At 43.9% G+C, this 22,876-nt stretch overlaps 1 protein-coding gene across 5 annotated transcripts in view; it reads right to left on the reverse strand.

The window, feature by feature from the left end:
- glra3 (glycine receptor, alpha 3) overlaps positions 1–22,876 on the reverse strand; it is a 47,208-nt gene that overhangs the window by 4,772 nt on the left and 19,560 nt on the right. For all 5 annotated transcript variants that reach the window (XR_014126438.1, XM_081724476.1, XM_081724475.1 and 2 more), the window contains 7 exons: positions 18,616–18,743; positions 17,587–17,654; positions 11,031–11,254; positions 9,733–9,815; positions 7,971–8,108; positions 1,090–1,304; positions 92–241 (listed from right to left, as the gene is read on the reverse strand). Coding sequence is in view for 4 of the 5 variants with exons in the window: in XM_027021014.3 (XP_026876815.1) it covers positions 92–241; positions 1,090–1,304; positions 7,971–8,108; positions 9,733–9,815; positions 11,031–11,254; positions 17,587–17,654; positions 18,616–18,743 (1,006 nt within the window). In the remaining variant the exon portion in view is untranslated. The remainder of the gene's footprint in view (positions 1–91; positions 242–1,089; positions 1,305–7,970; positions 8,109–9,732; positions 9,816–11,030; positions 11,255–17,586; positions 17,655–18,615; positions 18,744–22,876) is intronic.

The following is a 22,876-nucleotide window of genomic DNA, read 5'->3' on the forward strand; positions in this document are numbered from 1 at the left end:
GTTACTTTCGATGTACAGGACATTAGATTGAGCCGCAACCCTCTTCACTCTCCTGCTTAGTGGATCTTTTGCTGTCTCTGAGATGATCTACCTTGTTAGACTTCCTCCTCCTGCGTTGGAACCTCAGAAGCTCTTTGTGTTGCCTGGAGACGAAGTTAACGGCAGCGTATTCCAACAGGGCAGAGAAAACGAACAGCAGACATACAGCCATCCAGATGTCTATGGCCTTAACATAGGAGACCTGTGACACACACACGCAAAAACACACATGCACACCACACACATGCGCACAAGCACACACACACACAAACGCACACAGATTCCTCTGTTAAGAAGGACCTCCTTTGCTCCAGCTAACGCAACTCAAGCACTTCATTATTAATCAGAAAAGAGATTTGTTTGACTCATTCTTCAGTAATCAAACAGCCGGCTGAGGTGTGTTGACTTGACTGCAAACCACAGATAACTCTTCCAACCAGCAGCTTCATGGAATGTTTAATTATGCTATGCAACAGCTAAAAACTCATTTATGGGATGCTAATGTGTGTCTAGTCGCATATAAAGGCTCTTGTGCTTTACATGAATCCTACATATCCCATATATGTTTATATTTCTCATAATAGAGCACAACTAAAAACACTTTATTCCTTGCCACTGTGTTTACAACCTGCTTAAATACTTTCGGAAAGAAAATGAAAGAATTCTCTATCCTAACCAATTATTCCGGTCATTTCTCCTTCCATCTTTTGCAAAGATGTTAGTCACCCTGCCATCTAGGTCACCATGGCTAAATTTGAATTTGATCTCTGATTTCTAATAGCATGACCAATTAATGTAGAAACAATAAAAAAAATGCCTTTGTGCATTAATATATATAAATATTGCCGTGTTGTGTAAGAAGACCCATGAGATGCCATTTTTAAATGCCAACAGTGCACTGTTTATTGAAAATGTACTGCTTCAAATTCCCCTGTATGAGGTGTCCAGGAAGATTAGGTTGAGAAATATATATGGGAGTGATTTAAGCCAAGCTCTGAGTAAATACCAGGTTCTGAAGTGGCCCTGGAAAAGACTTTGAAAGTGACCCACCTTAGGCAGGGATGTTCTGGAGCCGGAACTCTGCGTCGTCATGGTGAGCACGGTGGTTATCCCAAGGGCAACGCGTGCGGGAGCAGCGTCCATGTTGATCCAGAAGGAAACCCAGGACAGGATGACAATGAGCAAGCTGGGGATGTACATCTGGATCAGGTAGTAGCCCATCTGCCTCTCCAGGTGAAAACGCACCTCGATGCACGTGAACTTGCCTGCAGGTCATGACAGAAGAGGTGAACTGAGTGTGTGCAAGCAGGGTCCTGTCACAGAGCTCTCCATAGACCCTTCCAGCATCATAGACCCTACAAGTTCCATAGATGCTCCCAGCATCATAGATCCTCGCAGCACCACAGACCCTCCGAGAACCATAGACCCTGAAGTACCAGAACCTCTGTGGTAGATGGTAATATCTGCTGCGATACCTTTGGTGCTCAGTTGGGGAGAGATTTTGAACTGGTGGTGTAAAAAAGGAACGAGCATTAGGTGAAATAATCTTTAGAAAGCTCTGAGCTGGATCTGTACGAGCTTATCTATGATTTGGAATGTGTAAACACATGGACTGAACTCTTGAGCTCACTTAAATGTCCCACTCTTTAAGGAACTTAGCATAATGCTCGTCTGTCCTGTAATGCATGGAGCATGATCAAACTTTCTCCAACTCTTATTCTTTGGTCTCCGTCAGAAACATAACGACCCACACAGGCCTACACGAAAAGCTCTCTCTCTCTCTCTCTCTCTCTCTCTCTCTCACACTCTCACACACACACACACACACACGTGTCTTCTAAAGCAATAGGCTCTCAAAGCTGTCAGTTCCGGAGAGACCAGCAGGATGAAAGATGAGACACGGGAGGAAGAACAGGACAGGCGCGGCATGTGCGGCAGCCCCTCACAGCTCCTCGCACTCGCCAAGCAGAATTGTGATGGGTCATCCCAAAACTCGCACAGCAAAGAACATTCCAGCGTATTCCAGACCATTCAGCTCAACCCAACCCGAGAGGAAAGGATTTCTCTGCAGTCTTTGCCAGTTGTTTCTGAGTCCATCCCAGCTTTGTTTGGAGGAGCAGGAAATTGCTCTACTGAAGTGGCAGAAGCTATTAGCTTCCACAAGAAGCCTGTCTGGGCCTTGATTATTCAAGGGCTCTGTTCGCCATTTTATGTCTTCAGCTTTGTCTGAAAGAAGTGGACCCCCGCCACTCTGAGTAGACATGATGCTTCTTCAACTGAAGCTTTAATGATAAAAATACTCTCTTTTCTCCTTACACTCATATTCATATTGGGACAAATGAACTCACCTACATCTTTGAGGTCTAGTTCCCTACACTGTCCACTTGACCAAAAAATGCCATTACATTTTATTTCCAAACATGAATAAATGGAAATATATTAATCCAGAAGACTAGTCTTTTACACAGCCTAAATTAAAATAAGATTCATATCCAATGAATCACAGTGTCTTCTTTCCTTAACTAAACTACTTGCCTTTACCTGCCTTTAAACTACGTGCCTTTATGCTCCATCCAAACTATTAGTCTATATGCTGGTTGTCTGTTAGCATAATGGCATCAGGTGCATTACTGAGGTCAGCCACTCCACATGATAGCACATATGTTACTGAGGTCATCCACTCCACAACATTGACAGTGTGTCTTACTGAGGTTGTCCACTCCACAACATTGACAGTGTGTCTTACTGAGGTCAGCCACTCCACAACATTATAGGATGTGTACGGGCATCGTGCGCATGAGAAACGCTGCACAAGCATTGGCTAATTGATTCCACTCTCAGATAGGTGCCGTGGAAAGGCCTGGATATTAAATGGACTCTGCTCAAGCAGGAGTGCTGTGCTGTGAGATAGTGAAAGATCCATACTGAAACCCAGTATGGCTGACAGTAAGATAGTAGAGCAGCCTGCACATTTCTGTGCTGCACACTGACTGTTTCGAGAAAACAAGGCAAATTCGATCAACATGTTTGCAGGAGAACACTCGGCGTGTGCCCCTATGACCCTATGTAATGACCCCACCCTCTGTGACCCTGCCATGCTACCCTGTGATACAACCTTGCCCCACGACTTGGCCAAACAAACTGGGTAGTACACAGTGGGGGTACCCATGGCAAACGGCACATGGCGCAGCTGTATTTCAAACCTCTCCAACTTGTATCTGCAGATGATTAGGCATCCTCAAGTAATAATATAGCTGGACAGGTCAACCATGAGGCTAAATTTGAGTGCAGTTTGATGAAATAACAGGGATGTCAGTGTGGAAACTTCTCTGAGCTCATTAAAGACCAGGGTGCTGTCAGACATCCTAGAAAAAAAAATCACTTGTTCGCTTGCCAGAAGCAGAGAGAGACCTCTTCAAGGCAGGATGAGTCTGAATTTCATCCCCTGTGAGAGAAATCGTCTATTTTGGCAGCTCAGTCCCAAATAATGCAGTGTTAAACTAACACTAAACTAACTAACACAACCTCTTTCTCCCCTTTCCCATCGACAGACATTGCAATCTGATGTTTGCAGTAATGAAAGCTACATCGGCTATAGTGACACCATGATCCTGAATCCCAGCTGAAAGTTGATGGACACTGAGAAACACACATAAGCACCATCACTGTCCCTCACACAAATTCACTCACACTCTCTCTCTCTCTCTCTCTCTCACACACACACACACACACACACACACACACACACACACACACACACACACACACACCTACAGGTTCTCTACTCTCTATTAATTGCTTCAGTGAGCATCTGCTGGGTCTGTGCCTAATTAAGACCTCAGAAGCTGTTTAATGCCTCACTGCTCACCGTGCAGCACAGCGCCGCCCTGCCTGTCAGATACAGCTGCTGACGCTGTAAAAGGAGACTGAAACATAAACAGTCAAGTCGCCTGCCATATTGTGAGAGAAGGTTTCTGTACAGCATGTTCACACGCATTGCTCTTTACTGCCTTTTTTTACGCCAAATACTGCTCCTTCTTTAGCAGAACAGAACCCATTCAAAGTTTAGAAAAGTCCAGAACAACTGAACAACTTCAGTCACTTCTTATAAATCTCTATTTTTTTTTAATTTTTTGGTTAAATCTAACCAGCCATGGCATGAAGAAAGTGCTGTGGTTAAATGCTGAGAAAACAGACTGATATGTATATCTACTTGCTGATCTATTTTCTATGATCAAACACAGTACAGAACAGATTTGGTTGTTTTTATTTCTCCAAAAACAGCTGTAAATGCAGGAGAATCAGTGTGTAAATCTGTGTGTGATTTAGCTAACATTTGATTTTCTTAGTTAAAAAACTAATGTTTCACTAGTCATCCATCTAATATGAATGTAGGCACAAGACCTTCAGACCTCCACCTGCATTTCAGAAGGACAAGAGAAAAATTCTGAATGTCAGGTAAAGATTCTGAGTGGCAGGCAAGGACTGTGAGTGGCAGGCGAGGACTGTGAGTGGCAGGCGAGGACTGTGAGTGGCAGGCGAGGATTGTGAGTGGCAGGCGAGGACTGTGAGTGGCAGGCGAGGATTGTTTGTGGCAGGTGAGGAATCTGAGTGGCAATTAGAAACTTACAAACACAGGTGAAGGAAAGAATGAATTTCATGCCCCGAAGCCATTAGCCAGATTACACAATATGCAAATTATTCTCTGATTGGGTTGATTGGGATACGAGCAAATGGATGCATGCACTCTCATAACCTCATTTTAAATGTTAACGTCCAGCAGCAGTTATTGACCACTGAGCAGCAGTCTGCTGTGGACGGCATCTTGGCAAGCGCGCAATCTTCCACACCGCCCTCAGCTCTACAGAGGTGATAAACCGCTGGCCTAATGAATGAGACCATGCTGCCATGGGTTCATCTTATTTACGTTCATGGCCAGAGATGTAAATTAGCTTCTCACCTTATAATTTTCCATCCACTTATGCAAAGCACTGTCTCCATATTGTGTGATCAATATCGGCATGTTTTTAGTAAGCTGACATTGATTCAATTACACCAGGAATGTTTTAAGAGGTGTGTGGGGGTTGGGGGGGGATGCCTCTGAGTGACAGCCAGCTCCCTTTAGGGGCAGGCAGAGACCTTCATACAGACAGCCCAAGATTTCCCGCCTGTCAGAACTATCAGAATCAATCTCTCTCTCTCTCTCTCTCTCTCTCTCTATCTCCTTCATTCACCACACATACGAGCACGTGCGCACGGAAGACCATCAGGCGCATGTCTCTGCTTCCGTCTGTACATCTTAGAGGCTTTGACACGGTTTGGAGAGGAAACGGTGAAGCCTGGAGCTGCTCGTACAGTAATGTTCATGACTAACCCTTATAAATACGTAGAATCGATATATGATTCTCATTCTGCATAAAATGCTTAATCTACATATGACTCAGAATCTGCATATGATGTTGAATTTGCACAGAACAGTAAATCTGTATGCACACTCTGTCATGCGTTCCTTATGACTGAAATACAGCCACAAAAAAACTGAACAGAGAGAATGTAATTAAGCATGTGTTTGTGCACTGCTATGAAAAATGCACAAGTGCAGTGTATAACGCACCACACATTCACACTTGGGGTAACCAAACAGATATCAGATCCAGATGTGTACACGCCGAAACAAAGAATCACTGAATACAGTCATGTACTATTATTTATGGTCTTAAAGTTACATTTAATATTTATGTGCTTTTAAAATCTGATGGGAGTTTGATTCTTTGAGGAACTCACCCTGTACATCAGTTATGTTCCAGTGAACACTAATTATGCACATATGCTTTCACTTCTCAGAAGAACATAGTTAAGATTAACAGAAAGAATGACAGGACATGCATACTGGTGAGCCTAGCCCTCTGAGTAGTGTAATCCCAAACCTCCTGTAGTAAATAAGTACTGAACAAGGCTCGTGTCCAGCAAAAATTACCACACATCAGACGGTCACTTTCAGCGGGCCCATGAAAGAGAATTTTCATGTTCGTGCTAAATGTGTCAGACTTTTGTTGTAATGTGAGTTTGTATGACAGTGCAATGTCAGATTGAGCAACTGCTTCTATGTTCAAAAAAGTGTCAGCATGCGTTCATGAGAACTGTGAATTAACATATTTGATGCCTCATAAATGCCTCAATAAGGTCAGCCCTGTCTCTGATTTGTGTCACTCATAAAAATAAATAAATAAATAAATAAACAATAATAAACAGCTGTGAGTGACTTAGAGAAACCTTCCTGTTTTCAGAGATAAGTAAATTGAATCAATATCACTACGTAAACAATAATGTAACTAAGGTATGGGAAACAAATATTTCACATATTTTATGCTGCCTGTATCCTCACCTACATAAACAAGATATGGTTTGATATTAAAGAAGACTGAAAACATATCTCACCAAAATATGATAGTAAATGACTCAAATAGAAAGACGGGTCCGGGAGGGGGGAAGGAGATCGGAGAGAATACGCGTTACGATAGGTATGGATGCACTGTCGTGCACTGCAACAGAGAATGTTTCTCTGGAGAGTGACAATGCCAACGTCATAAACCTTTAAATGCTGTAGACGAATTGTAATCTAAGGCTAATTGGTCATGGTACATCGTCCGAGTCGGTGAGTAGCGCGGTCACTGCAGGGACATAGCGGGTCATGCCTTAGTAGATCAGATGAAGAGCAGTTGCCACTGTTTAGACTGTAATAAAGAACAGCACTGTGAAGTTAAATACTAGTGTCAAACAGGATCAGGCCCATCTCAACATAATTCAGTTTGTAGATTAATTTTTATATTCCAACTCGCATTTCCTTAAGATAATGAAATACACCACTGCATATACATCTTTTATTAGTCCAAACAGTATTTTTATGTGGGGGATAGGCATACATGATTTGCATGACAGATCTGTATCACTCCTAAATCTTTGTTCAGGCTCAAGAGCAGAATTGGAAATCCTGTTAAATGGCTAGCAATTAATTTGTTCCTACAAGTGGTTCCTGAGTGTGGCCCAATCACCCATTTCCCCAAATCCAGCAATTTTCTTCCCCAACCCCCCCAATCCCTAGTGTCTCAGACATACTTTATAAACTCTAATCTACAGCATTCTCTTACACAGGGTACTCCGATATCCCAGATTAGATTAGATTTGTACGTGTTAAACCAATCATCAGACCAATACTTGTGGCTGGTGTCTGGGATCAGAATTGCAGTATTGTGCAAAAGTCTTATGCCACCATTAGACTTGCTGTTTTAATGGTATAATGACCATATATAATTATTTCTCAGAGTCTTATTAGAATCCAGCCAGAAGATACAGGAAATTTGTATGCAGTATTAAAAAACAGAAACACAAACAAACAAAAATCTGAAAAAAAAAAAATGGCAATAGACTACAACGGCAAGACTTTAGTTTGACCTCCCCTTACACTTGAGCAATAGCAGGAACCCGGATCTCTTAATCCTAAATGCAATGGAATCTGAATGGAATGGTACCAGAAGATTCCTTCAGAAAACCGTCTCCCAAAGAAAGATCAAGATACTGACTTTTGCCCATAGAAGCCATTTTGTTCCAAAATTGATGTTTGTTTTTTTTAAACTGTATATACACATTTCCTGTATTTTCTGTCTTAATAAAAGAGACACAAAGAGAAATAATTAGATAAAGGTAATTATACCCTTGCTAAAATAACAAATCTAACGTTGGCCTAAGACTTTTACACAGTGTTATGTGTTTACGTGTTTCTGTACACATACATACATGGTAAAGCAGGGAACACAAGATTCTAGTTACACCAAGGTTCAATTTCCAGGGAGGATCTGTACTTGTCATACTCAAATATATGCAAGTCCTTCTGGATGAGGCTTTCTATCAGATTATGTGCATGTAATTCATACCTGTGTTGTAATGTTTGGTGCAGTATCTGAGGTCAGATTCTTCTTTCAGGATGAACTGTGGAAGGGTCAGTCCCTCGGCAACCTGCACGGGTCCACTTTCCTGCCACTCGAAGATTAGATCGTTCATCGTGTATCCAACTGCAGAGACAGGAGAAAATGCCAAAGCATTGCAGAAGACACTTATTTTGACAAATCTTTTTTTTTTTACTATTCTAAAAGGTGTTACAAGACCTAATGCTTTCCCACTGGGAATAATATATGTGATGTAGGCAAAACGATTCTACTGGTTCTTTAACCAGCACACAGCTGAGGACTTAAATATCAGTCCTAAAGAAAACCGCGTAGAACTGTCTACAGCCTTCCTCATTTAAAATACAGACTTCAACGGAAACGTAAAAACATTACTTTAACCCAAAATACATGACTGCACAGACGTCCTGGAGGAACCTGAAGATCAGAGCTGCATATCACCCACCGCAGAGGAGTTCCATTCTGCAGCTTCTCCGCATGCATAGTTCCCTCTGGTTTACTGTGACAAGTTCGTCAACACGCATTTCCATCAACACAGTCACATGACTGATGCATTCTTTAGGCAAAGAATTAAAGCATATGAATAACATCAAATTAGAACGCCAAATTATCTTAGCCATTACTCCTCGTCTTTGCGTTGTCCTGTGAAGAGTCCATATTCTCCTCGGATTACGTCCTGGCGTCGTCTGCGCCAGGAGGTTTGGCCGAGTGCGCTGCACGGGAAACCCGAGCAAGGCCCACAGATGAAGAGGAGCTATCTCTCAAAGCATTAAACCGTGCCAGCAAAAATACCCCCAGGGCAAGCTGGGCTGGAACGGAGAGGGTGTGCAGAAATGTTTAAATAAATGATGGCAGCCATAATTAGGAGAAATCTCTGCTTTCTTTTTTTAGCTCGGCCAACCATTTAGATCGTCTTCCGCGTGTGTGCGGATGTGGGGTGGGGCAGAGAGTTGGAAATCACTTTGGATAAGTACCTCACTTTAAAGACTTCTTCAAACTGCACTTTATATTTGACCTGCTCAATCTGCGCAATAATATTATAAATTATATACAGTTTATATATATATATATATATATATATATATATATATATATATATATATATATATATATATAAAAATATCTGCAGAGATCTGGGATCTCCTGTGTAGAAACAAACTTCAGACACTTACTAATGACTAATCTCAGGGATTACTAATCTCAAAGAGGGCACAGAGCGTGTCTGCGACAGAGAGCAGCAGAACTACTCGAGAACTACTGCCACCTAAAATCCACAGGCATTTATACAAACAGTGGAGAGAAGAGCCCCCCCCCAAACCCTGTTCAGTGTGGAAACAGTGTACGTTGTCATCAAACTCGCCATAAAGTCAATAGGGCTGTTTTACATGGCTCCCGGGTTTCATCTGAAGCTGTGGAGCTTTTAGTAGTTAAACCATCCAATAGGATCAAAGTAAATCTAAGATAATGGGGTAGAGCTCCAGCACACAGGTAGCTTGGAAACGCTTCTAGAAAGGAACGGCACTCTCATCGTCAGATATGTGGTGTAGAAACAAAACCCCCCTGAGGTCGACGCATAAGCAACAGAGCACTATGAAATAAGATTGTGAGGTGAGAACTACCCCATCCGGGATGGCATCAAAGTGCCAAAACAAATGTTTATGTGACCCCCCCCCCCCCCACACACACACACACACAAACACACACAGAGAAAGAGAGAGTCTCTGTTACTCACAGCTCTCCAGCTGCATAATACACGTCTGCACATCCATGGGAAAGTTCTTCAGATCCATGGGGCATGAGAGTATCAGAGTCAACCTGGAAAAAACGTACATATAAAAATGTACATATCAAAGAAGGCAATACAGCCTGCCCACCAAACCCAGTGCAGAGGTTGGGGGTCACTGGGTAGAAACAGTCCAGCCACCCTTATGCCTCATCTGCACCAAAGCGAGGCTTCAGATCCGGGCATGCCCTGCTGCGAGCTGCTCTAAGCTCAGTGCTCCCAAGCAGGGCGGAGTATTGGCTCTCTGACTTTGTGTCACGCTCTCATTCAATTTCTACCACTTTATCACCATTGTACAATTTTCCAAAGCACTTCAAAAGGTGAAGTAAAACAAGACCTACATTGATTTATTTACAGATATCTATGTAAAGGTTCTTTATAATATTTAACAAAAATACATCAAACCTTAGATAAATATAAAACTATAACAACTAAGTATGCCAGTGGAAAAAGATATGATGGAAAGGAAACAACTTCTTTAATATCCGTCCTAAAATGATGAGATATTTCCAATCGTCTCAGCTTTATCAGCAAGTTTATCAGAGTCACAAAGCCAAATGAAAGCACTGATAGTTTGTTCCAAACAGTTTAAAAGAACATCTCAGAGCAAAGATGCATTTTAAAACTGTCTCTCCTCGTCTTTCTCCCTCACGGTGGATTTCTGACTCTGGGTCTGATTCTCACTCTGTCTTTTGTCATTTCTGCCTCTACATTTCGCGCTCCCACTAAGGCTGTCACTGGGACGCCTGTCAGACCGAATCCTCCGTCATCTATCGTAATCCCTCACAGGCTTGTGTTTAACTCAACGACTCCCCTGTGCTCCTGCTCGAAGCCTGCCCCATCACGTCTGCTGCTTGGTATTCTCTGCCAACACGGGCATGCCAGAGACGTGCGGGTGGTTGATAGGTGACGGGGAATGATGTCACTCAGGACTGATGCGGTCTCACACTCAGTACTCAGGACTACAGTAAGCTCCTGGTAGTATAAGGACGATAATAGCAAGCGTGCTCACATAGGAGAGCACTGGCTAGATTTATGGTTACTTTAAATTAGATTTGGGTCACTGGGACATCACGGCTCGTGTTTTAAGAGTCCAGAGTTGGGAGTGTGACAGGACACAGGAGATCCTTACAGGACACAGGAGAGGCTTACAGTACAGGACACAGGAGAGGCTTTCAGGACACAGCAGAAGCTTACAGTACAGGACACAGGAGAGGCTTACAGGACACAGGATAAGTGAGGAAAACCTTATAGAGTACAGGACGTTGCCATTTTTGAATATTCTCAAGAGCTTGTTGTCCGTGGTGACTTCGTGAAAGTTTGCCCCTTTTTCGTTGGCGAAGAACAGGTCAGGCTTCCAGATGGAGTCCAGCATGGACGGGTCCAGATCCAGGGAATCGTCCGGATACTCGCTGTACGCCAGCCGAGGGTCGTTCCACTGCTGCCGCAGGAAGATGTTCACGCGGTAATCCTGTGAGGAGAACCCCATCTTAGCATCAGTCAAAGCAGACAGAAAGCTGAAGAGCAGAGCAGAGAGGCAAGGACAGGCTCCTAAATCACACGTAATGGGAGATTTAACGTTGCTACAAACGAGCCTGCCACAGACCGAACAGGACTCAGCCGCATTTGGAGCTCATCACGCTGGACGTTTAGCACGATCGCTTTACAAGTTTACAAGAGCGGGTTTCTCTTTCCAGGCCATTCCAAACCTTCAACCACAGTGAATACACTCTTGTTAAATTATAAATGAAGGTTCTTTAAAAATGGCAGGCAATGTATTTCAGTCATGAACTTGCGTCCCCTGCTACGAATATTGGGTGATAAGGAATATTTATTACAAAAACAGTATGTTTCCAATCCAATGACTGAGATTATACATAGTGTACAAATCACATACATATCTTATAGTGTTTATAGTGTAAGAAAGCTGTTTTGAGACAAAAAAAATAAATAAAAAAAATCACCAAGTGTAATCTTGAATTTGTACCTTATGAATTCTCATTGGGCTGTGATATATACATTACAGAAGCACATTTACATGTACATTTATGGCATTTGGCAGGCATTCTTATCCAGAGCGACTTACAAATGTACTCATAGAATACATCCTAGCCAGTAGGTTAGAGTCCAATATACCAATGAACTAGAATGCTGTTGAAATACAGGGATCAATGCTGATACCTAGAAGTGCAATAAACAATACCCTCCATTGTGGGCTCTTTTAGCTCTGACTCGAGGGGCGGGTCGTGGGCTCAGTCTCAGCTAATGGCTGCTGCCACACTGCCCTTGTGCAAGGTCCTTAACCCCTGGCAGTTCCACATCGACTGACCCAGTAAATGTCAGCTGCTTTGGGCAACAGTGCCCGCAGAGTGTAGATGTATTACCAGAGATGATGTGTGACATTCCACTCGGAGATCCTTTGAAAGCCTTTCTCTCTCACTTTGGTAGCATTTTACATTTCAGAATTCTAATTAATACAAAAGGTCTAACAAAAACCAGCCGAAAATCTACGTTTAACATTAGAGACAGACAGGTATAATACACAGAAAAATGGGTAAGGGCAAAAGAGGCAGACACCAATCAGGACAGGGAAGGAACAGGGCAAGCACCAATCAGGATAGGGAAGGAACAGTGCAGGCACCAATCAGGACAGGGAAGGAACAGTGCAGGCACCAATCAGGATAGGGAAGGAACAGTGCAGGCACCAATCAGGACAGGGAAGGAACAGGGCAAGCACCAATCAGGACAGGGAAGGAACAGGGCAAGCACCAATCAGGATAGGGAAGGAACAGTGCAGGCACCAATCAGGATAGGGAAGGAACAGTGCAGGCACCAATCAGGACAGGGAAGGAACAGTGCAGGCACCAATCAGGACAGGGAAGGAACAGTGCAGGCACCAATCAGGATAGGGAAGGAACAGTGCAGGCACCAATCAGGACAGGGAAGGAACAGTGCAGGCACCAATCAGGATAGGGAAGGAACAGTGCAGGCACCAATCAGGATCGGGAAGGAACAGTGCAGGCACCAATCAGGATAGGGAAGGAACAGTGCAGGCACCAATCAGGACAGGGAAGGAACAGTGCAGGCACCAATCAGGATAGGGAAGGAACAGTGCAGGCACCAATCAGGATAGGGAAGGAACGGTGCAGGTACCGATCAGGATAGGGAAGGAACAGTGCAGGTACCGATCAGGATAGGGAAGGAACAGTGCAGGCACCAATCAGGATAGGGAAGGAACAGTGCAGGCACCAATCAGGATAGGGAAGAGCAGGGCAGGCACCAATCAGGATAGGGAAGAGCAGGGCAGGCACCAATCAGGATAGGGAAGAGCAGGGCAGGCACCAATCAGGATAGGGAAGAGCAGGGCAGGCACCAATCAGGATAGGGAAGGAACAGTGCAGGCAAAGGCACACATACAATCGAAAACACCACCAGGAGAGCAGGGAGAAGAAAAGCTGTAAACCACAGAAAGGGTCCAATGCAAACACACCAGAGGCAATACCAAAAAAAAACACCTACATGTCCAGGGCCAAAAGAAAAATACCAGACCAGCAGTGAGCAGGCATACCACACAGCCAAAGAAAGCCCTGACAAAGCTTTTCAAAGAGTGAAGGGATGAGAGAAGTATTTATAGAGCGGATAATGAGGGGAAGATAAGGAACATGTGCAGATGATGTCACTTAGGAGACATCTAAAATTCTGGGGACGAGGACCTCTGGTGTCTAGGAGCAGTATCACTACTGTCGCTGTGATTTTAAATCTAGCTGTTTGCTGGAGGAACCAAGTCCCGTGGTTAGTGGATGATACTATGCCTCCTTTATGAAAATCACTGGTAAACTCCATGCCAGATTAGAGAGAAGAAAAGTGGAAAACATCACTCAAGCGAATTGAGCAGAGCATTACGTGGTGAGTTGGGGAGACAGCCTGATTGGGTTTGTGGAAAATTCTGTCAATTTCCATCCATTACAAAGCACTGACAGAACTATGTTTGACAACTGCGTGTGTCTGGGAGAGTGACTTCCAGCAGTTAATTGTGGGAGAAAGAGACCTCTTGCTGCCTTGTGTTCTTTTATAAACAGGCCATTCTCGGACAGACCCATGGGATCCTGCTGAAATGCGGGTAGCGGCTTGATGGAACTAGCCTGTCTGATTTCTGTCTCATCAACGACTGTGCTCACGTACCTAACACTCTAGAGTGAAGTGTGCGATGATGATGAAGGCCACTGAGCCTGTGCCGCTTCTTGTCCTGTTTCACACATGCAATATCTTATTGATGGAGTACTGGACAACAGATGCAGAAGGCAACAAACAAGTATTTTCTGGGGAGAGAGCTTCATTACGCTCTGGGTATCACACTGCGAACCGGATGCTCTCCTGACATTCTCTTTGAATGCTCATGTGAGTATTCAAGTTCTTTGTGAGCTGCATGTAACACATCCCTCTCACAGATTACAGTGCGACCCGTCCTGGACCCCAGATTATAGCGGGACCCGTCCTGGACCCCAGTTTACTGCGGAACCCATCCTGGACCTCAGATTACAGCGCGACCCGTCCTGAACCCCAGATTATAGCGGGACCCGTCCTGGACCCCAGTTTACTGCGGGTCCCGTCCTGGTCCCCAGATTACAGTGGGACCTATACTGGATCCCAGTCTCCTCCACACACCACACAGAAGCTGGCTGACACAGGACGTGCTCTCTTGGTGAGAAACTAGTGCATTCATCTCAGAGCAAGATTACATCTCCAGGAGGTCACTGAGAGTGTGATTACAGAAATATGGAGCTTTCAGACCCTATAATAAGACATAGAGGACTACCTTAAGGCAGGGATCATCATTTTTTATGAGGGGTACAGAACGTCTACAAATCTGTTCAGGGGAGTTATATATTATGTCTGGTGGTTCTGATTTGAACCAGCCAAGACGATTTTAGGGTCATCTTTTAAAATTAGAATACAGTGTGGGCAGCCTTAGGCCAGTACTCCATCAATCAGTCAAGTAACATTCATTTCTAGATCAAAGATTCGATTATAGATTAAGCGCTACTACTCCATGCTGTGGAGGAGCATTTGGGCATAGAAGACGCCCAGGAATCACCTCAAACAGCACTGTTAGAAATAAGCATCTATGTTGGTAAGCACAGCTGGGATTTTGTGAGGACCAGCTTGATCAATCAAACAGCAGCATTCAGCAACAACTCTCAGGATTAAGGTTCACACTGAAAATTCAGGATAATAGGATAACCTCCATAAGAAAATTCTGCAGACATAAAGTGTGAGGCACGTTCATTAACACTCTTTGCCTATCAGATCTGACCAGTGGCACTCAGACTCCTGGTCAGTTCTCAGAAACACAGGTTCATGTCTGATCCATGTCTGGTCAATGTCTGATCAATGATTGAGCCATGTCTGATCCATATCTGATTCATTCTGATCCCCGATGTTATGTTCTTTTTTAAGAACAGATCTTTAAAATATCCACTCAATCTTTGATAAAAGCACAGCTTGTAAGTTCACCAATAAAACATGTGCACAGTGACCTGAATGTGTTTATCAAAGTCTCTATAAAGAAATTACATGGAAAATTCTTGGAAAAAAGGTTTTATCAGACAAAACAAAACATGTAAATGGAACAATTATTGAAAATGAAAACAAACCTTCAAAAATGCTGCATCTGTTAGTTACGTTGGGTTATTGTCTCATCCACTCACTAGACCAACATTCTCCTGTCTTCTTGCCAAACAAGTAGCTAATAACAATGTTATTTAATCCAAATGTGCTACTTGGGATTTCCCCCCCAGCAGATTTCAGTTCAGTAAAGGAGAGAGCCACTCTGTTACAACTACAACTGACTTCACCTTTTCACATCACTTCTTTCATAGAAGTACCACAGGGTAAACAAGTATACACATGAGCTTTGAATATGTCTTTAATATGCAGACATATCAAAACATAATCACCTAATAGTCAACTCATATTCAGCAATGTACAAATGCACTATTGTTTCAGTAATGTATTTATATCACATGTGTAATTAAAACGTGTGTATACATAGGTGTATAGGTGTTTGTATGTGTGTGTCTATGTGTAGCTGTATGTGTGTACGAGTGTATGTCAGTCTGTTATTGTATCTGTGTGTGTGTGTGTGTGTGGTGTGCCAGGGTGTTATTAAATTAAATTAGCAGCAAAATTGCTTTGGCCACTGACACGCTTATCTGTGTCTACATAAGTGTGCGCTTATGTGTGAGTGTGCACACATATATGCATGTCTGTGTATGGGTGTTTGTATGTATGTGTCTATGTGTAGCTGTATGTGTGTACGAGTGTAGGTCAGTCTATTATTGTATTTGTGTGTGTGTGTGTGTGTGTGTGTGTGTGTGTGTGGTGTGGTATGGTGTGCCAGGGTGTTGTTATGAAATTAAATTTGCAGCAAAATTGCTTCGGCCACTGACACGCTTATCTGTGTGTACATAAGTGTGTGTTTGTGTGTGAGTATGCACACACATATGTATGTCTGTGTGTGAGTGTGTGTGTGCAAGAGAGAATCGGCAATACTCCTAAAAACATATCCAAACCTCTGTTTATTGTTGATTTTTTGTGGCAGAAGTTTGTCTGAAACACTATCCCTGTGACCCGAGAGCGCCCTCAGCAGGACTGTGCAGGGATAACGCTTCTGCCATTTTTCCCTTCTGATCAGACCTCAGCTAAGATCCCCACTATCTCCTTAATGTGCTCTAATTAACCTGTCAGGTCAGATGCGCACGAACTGTTCCCAGGAGCAGGACCTGAAGCACTGGGCTATGATCATAAGAAAATTCTAGCAATAAAAATAACAATCATCTTTACTTATGTAACACTTTTGACTTTCCAGAATCTTAAATCTCCACAGGAAATATTAGGCAAAGGTTATATGACTGTAATAAAATACTGCTATGAAGTAGGACATTACTAGAAAAAAAAAAAAAAAGCTTGTATTACCTGGGGATCAGCAGCTGGCCAGAAGAGTGATACAGGTGAGAGTGATACAGGTGTGTGTGGTGACAATGACAGGTGTGTGCGGCAAGAGTGACATGGTTGTATGTTGTGAAAGTGATACAGGTGTGTGTGGTGAGAGTGATACAGGTGTGTGTGGTGAAATTGATACAGGTGTGTGTGGTGACAGTGACAGGTGTGTGCGGCAAGAGTGACATGGTTGTATGTTGTGAAAGTGATACAGGTGTGTGTGGTGAGAGTGATACAGGTGTGTGTGGTGAAATTGATACAGGTGTGTGTGGTGACAGTGACAGGTGTGTGCGGCAAGAGTGACATGGTTGTATGTTGTGAAAGTGATACAGGTGTGTGTGGTGAGAGTGATACAGGTGTGTGTGGTGAGAGTGACATGGTTGTATGTTATGAGAGTGATACAGTTGTGTGTGGTGAGAGTGACAGGAGTGTGTGGTGAGCGTGACAGGTGTGTGTGGTGAGAGTGATATTTGTGTGTGGTGAGCGTGACAGGAGTGTGTGGTGAGAGTGACATGGTTGTGTATGGGGTCAGGATGTGGTGTGGTCTGAGCACTGCATGCCACCAGTCCTGGGGCTGCCAGAGGGAATCCCCAGCTGGGCAGGCTGGGTGCCATCTCCCTGCACTGCTGGCCTCGCTACCAGCAGCTCTGGCTCATATTCTCTCCGTGTTATTGAGCCCCACAGAGCTAAGGTCAGTGCTGCTGTTTACTGCTTTGGGGTGCCGTGGGGGCACAGTGTAAGGATGTACCCAAGGAAACCATGCATTACACCACCATGGCACAAGAAAAGTATAGGAATACGCACCATCGTCGTCTCTGCGATAGAGCCAAAACTGTTGATGAAAATGTTGCATGTCACATTCACAGGAGGACCTACAGTCAGAGATGAGTGTAATTAGCTCGTAAGGCAGCTAGAAGTAATAATTACACATTGGTCCCATTTTTGTTCTTCAACCCTCCCCACACACCCAGAAGCTCATTATTTTGATAAGACCATATAGGAGCACAGCACTGTAACTACATCGCAGGTTTTCACATTTACTTATTATTCTGTGGCCTGCATGACAAAGAACCAATGGGACAACACTATGAAGAACATATAATGGCATTTTCTACCTGTTATTATTACTGTGTGGAAAGTAACAATAAATCAGCATGCCCTGTTTCTTTGTCCTGCTATGTAAGGCCGCTGTATACAGGCCTGGCCAAAGACAGGAGCGCTGTAATATTCAGTGGCCTTTGACCGAGTGCTGTCTAGCCCCCTCAGGCACAGCTGGGATAAACAGGGCAGAGGAGTGTTGGACTAATGTGAGGCGATTCGACTGAATGCACCAGTAGTTCTCCATCTCCCCTGTCCCACGGCACAGCTGTGAACATGGAACACTGGTTTAGCACACACACATCTCTGCAGCCTGACCTAGCCGGGGCCCGTGTTCTAGCCAGGGGCAGCCCTGCATTACCCTGGACAGCCAACCTTAATGAGCTTTGCGCATTGAGTGTTTCTCTCTAGAACAGTCTTATGTTCTGTGAGACCACCTTTGGCACAGTGCTTCGAAAGGACTGCAGATGCACAGCAGCTCAACTATTAGCAAGAATATATTTTAACTGATTTTCCCTCTGCTATCTTATGAATATGCATGTTCTGCGGTGTGGAACTGGCCTCTGATTGGCTCCGTAATCAGATGGGCTGGATTTGAGCTGATTTGGCCAGGGTTCCTTTAAAAATGACTATGCCTGCTTCTGCTTGAACACAGCAGAAACGTGGCATTATAAAGTCTGAAAGAGAGTATGAGTGGAGAGCTGATCTGTAGGGCCGTGGTTAGCTTGACCGAACCTTTAAAGTTAGGCCGAATTCTAGCATCGTAGCCTGAGGTTCGTCCCATGAGCTTGTCCAGGAAATCAGAGGGAGACATGGGCATCGCTCTCCCCCGAGGGCTCTCAGGATCCTTCGTGGCCACCAGACTGAGAGACAGAGACAGCAAGAGAAAGAGAGAGAGACAGCGAGAGAGAGAGAGAGAGAGAGAGAGAGAGAGAGAGAGAGAGAGAGAGAGAGAGAGAGAGACAGTAAGTGAGAAACAGAACAGCGAGAGACAAAAAGAGAGACAGACAGAGAAGGAGAGAGGGCAGATAGAGAGAGAAAGGAAGACAGAGGGGCAGAGAAAGAGAGAGGGGAAAGAGAGAAAGATAGAGGGGGAGAGAGGGAGTGAGAGAGGGAGAGGGAGCGGTTAGAAAATGTGCTGCATTAGTTGCCAAGGCTACAAATATGGAGAGTTCCATTAATGTTATCTGGCATCATAATTCATGTTCAGGTTCACTCTTCTGAGCTTTGCTCAAGGCAGTGTGCACTTTTAACCCACAGTGGATGGAGTAAGCCAGGGCTTTTGTGGGAGCTGCACGCTGGGCTCCTCTGGCACCGACATGGGCCCAGAACACGAATGTGTGCAACAGGCCAATAAGCCAAACTAGCAAAATGTGACATTAGATGTCTTGACTTTTGTACCATATACATGTTATAAAAATAAAAATTGTAACTAATTGACATTTTTCAGTGAAAAATGTTTGTGCTTTCACTGTGTCTGATAAACAGCCGTGTTCCTATCATTCATTCGGATTCTCTCATGGCATTTCTGCTTCTACACAGGCCAGGACATGCAAAAGAAGTTCTTTCAACGGCATGAGAGAGACCACAAGACAGGAAGGCTTTGGGCTGAATACTTCAGAGGCTCTGTAAATGAAAGTCAGTCTCAAAATGTAATCACAGTTTACATCCCTCTGATTGCCTCTCTGCTGTACACTGTGTGTGTGTGTGTGTGTGTGTGTGTGTGTGTGTGTGTGTGTGTGTGTGTGTGTGTGTGTGTAATTTCTATTTCTGTCTTTGACAGATAGCTCATATTAGGCATGTGGCTACAGCTCCATCCCAGAGCAAAAAGCATTTTCCAGATTCACCCCACTTTAAGTAATCTACAGCCATGAGGTTTCACTGAGCCCCTAGTGGACGAATGCGGTACTGCAGCAGACAATGCTCTATTGGATTTAACTGCAGCGGTGTAGTAACTGAATATAGAAGATGGAAGCTGAATATAAAAGCGTGGATTGATTTTACTCCATTTAACCATCAATCTCTCTCAGGATCCAAGCAAGTCTGTGGACATTTCTAATTAAACCTGGAGCTTGTGGGGGCAGACACAATACTCTGTGCTGAGAAGCAGTAATCAGGGAAGAATGCAGAAATATATGTGACTCTGTAGAAAATAAAGAAATACAAACTATACTGGTGCTGACAGCATTCAAAACACAATGCCACAGCATAATGTAACAGATACCTACAGTGTGACCTTCAATTCAAAAGGTAGAAAACACAACAGTAACAGTCATAGTGGATGCTGGCCACTTGAATCACACGCAGTAACAGTCATGGTGAATGTTGGTTGCGTGAAACACACACACCTGGGCAAAATCAGCAGTAAATATGAAAAGAAAGAAACAAACAAAAACGATTAGAAATCACTTCCAGTGTCTGAAACACTGCTACACTGTTTGCATGTGCATAATAATGTTACATTGTATTGCATTGGTACAATAATGTTACATGTTTATATGTGCACAGCACTGCTACTACTGTGTTTGCGTACAATAATCTACAAATGTTGTACTACGTTTGAGTGTGTAAAACTCTGCTACATTGTTTTTGTGTGTGCTATTAGGTTACACTGTGTGTGCACGTGTACAGTAAGGTTCCACTGTCTACGTCGGTGTTAAATCACGCCTGTGTCATGTTAAATCACGCCTGAATAAGCCTCTGTCCTTGCACGTCCATTTAAATGTGAGAGTTCACTTAACCTTTGTGATGCAGGCATGCACGCTGCTGTACTGGACCACACCGCAGTGTAAATGCTTATATATGACACTTCACTGCTCCTCACTGCTAAATATCAAGGGCTCAATATCAGTGGAACAGAGTGCAGCTGTCAGAACAGAGCGCTCTGAGCGCGGGATCTGGTACTGAGTCCTGCTCTCATCCTCCGCTCGCCAAGGGGGTCAAAGGTTATGCTTGGACATTATGATTAAAGGCGTGCAATCGCTTTGTGGATCTGTGCGCACAAACTCGCACATGGACTCTGACTCAGACACACACATACACACACAAACATGCTACTATATTTGATTCTTTATTCACGTTTAAAATATCAACAGGAAACAACTGTTCTGAATATGTCCAAAAGGATATACAGCACCTTTGTTGATTAGAGGTGTTACATTTCAAGGACAGAGAACGACTTTTACACATATGAATGCTTCCTGAGATGGTGGTGATCGTTGTTTGACCCTATGCGGTCCCCTACTATGAAGTAGACGGCAAGACTGTGCACTTGCCCAAGATATGTCTGTGCCTCTTATATTTTCAATGGCAGTAGTTAATGGTTGATTTCATTTTTTGTACATGCGCACACACACATACACACACTCACACACACATACTGTGCGGGGATCCACCTGAAAAAAGCAAGCATTACATAGTAATGTTAATGTAAAAACACAGTTTATGCCTATACTGTGTGGAAAAAACAAAAAACAAAAAACGTGTGAAATGTGTTTCCATCCCTCATACATATGCATGAGAGGGAGGGCCATGCAAAACATGAAACAAGAAAAAAAAAAAGCAAAGAGGAAATATTAGAAGTGTGACTGGTTCCATATGCCATTCGATTACAAGTACATTTGCGGAAAATAGTGGCAGGCAGGTTTGGATGGAAATATCTCTGCCTGTTACAGTACAGCCTGTAGCGGACCAGTCCAGAGTCAACAACAGCGTGTGAAGGATTCAGCCTGAGGTCATCAGTACCCAGAAAGGGGACATGCACAATGGTGAGAATTACAAATACACAGGACTGTACTGAATTAATTAAAAAACAATCAACTTTAGCTGCACTGTGTTTAAATGGCTCATTCTATACGCAGCTCAATGAGAAGTCTAGGCATTAGACTAAAAACAATTTATGAAATTTTGTTTTTCTGAGCCTGAGTTTTGAATGTTTTGATTCATTTGGGCACTTCAGTACACCCACAACCACCCAGATATAAAAGAACGTTCCACGTTGCTAACCACTACCAATAGCCATCGCGCCTGAGATTTATAATTGCAACATTTGGCAGACGCTCTTATCCAGAATGACTTACAGACGTTTCAGTATGACAGTAGGACTAAGCCATGACCTTATTTATGTGACTGTCTTCTTCTTTTTGTTCTTCCCCATGAGCTACAGGGGTATAAAGATGTAAAATGCATGAGAAACATGTGAGAAAAACAGAGACAAAGGCAGATCTTCTCACCAGCGCACATAATTTAAGGTCAGCAGTAAATTCAGCTCATTACACATGGCTTTGTCTACATGGTATATTACCTGCACAGAAAACTGGTAACTGGGGGAGGGTGAGCGGCTGTACTATTCCTGATTCACCCTCCACTCAAGGAGATGGAGCACAATGTGCCTTCCCTTTAGTATTTATGTTCAAAGCAGGGCAGGGGCCAGAATAGTCCCCAGGGGACCGAGGCAGGATCAGTCTACAGAAGACAGGGTCAGGATCAGCCCACAGAAGACAGGGGCAGGATCAGCCCACAGAAGACAGGGCAGGATCAGCCCACAGAAGACAGGGTCAGGATCAGCCCACAGAAGACAGGGGCAGGATCAGTCCACAGAAGACAGGGCAGGATCAGTCTACAGAAGACAGGGGCAGGATCAGTCCACAGAAGACAGGGCAGGATCAGTCCACAGAAGACAGGGCAGGATCAGTCCACAGAAGACAGGGCAGGATCAGTCTACAGAAGACAGGGTCAGGATCAGCCCACAGAAGACAGGGTCAGGATCAGCCCACAGAAGACAAGGCAGGATCAGCCCACAGAATACAGGGGCAGGATCAGTCCACAGAAGACAGGGCAGGATCAGCCCACAGAAGACAGGGCAGGATCAGCCCACAGAGGGCTCTATCTAGAAGTGGCCCAGAATGGCTCGTTACCGGCAAGGCCCCTCCGGACAGAGAATCTTAGCACTAACTCTCTAACATGCTCTCTCTCTGTTTCTCTCCTTCCCTGTCCC

Source organism: Electrophorus electricus, chromosome 12, assembly GCF_041902795.1.
Source record: "Electrophorus electricus isolate QZ-2024a chromosome 12, ASM4190279v1, whole genome shotgun sequence".
Taxonomy (NCBI): Eukaryota; Metazoa; Chordata; class Actinopteri; order Gymnotiformes; family Gymnotidae; genus Electrophorus; species Electrophorus electricus.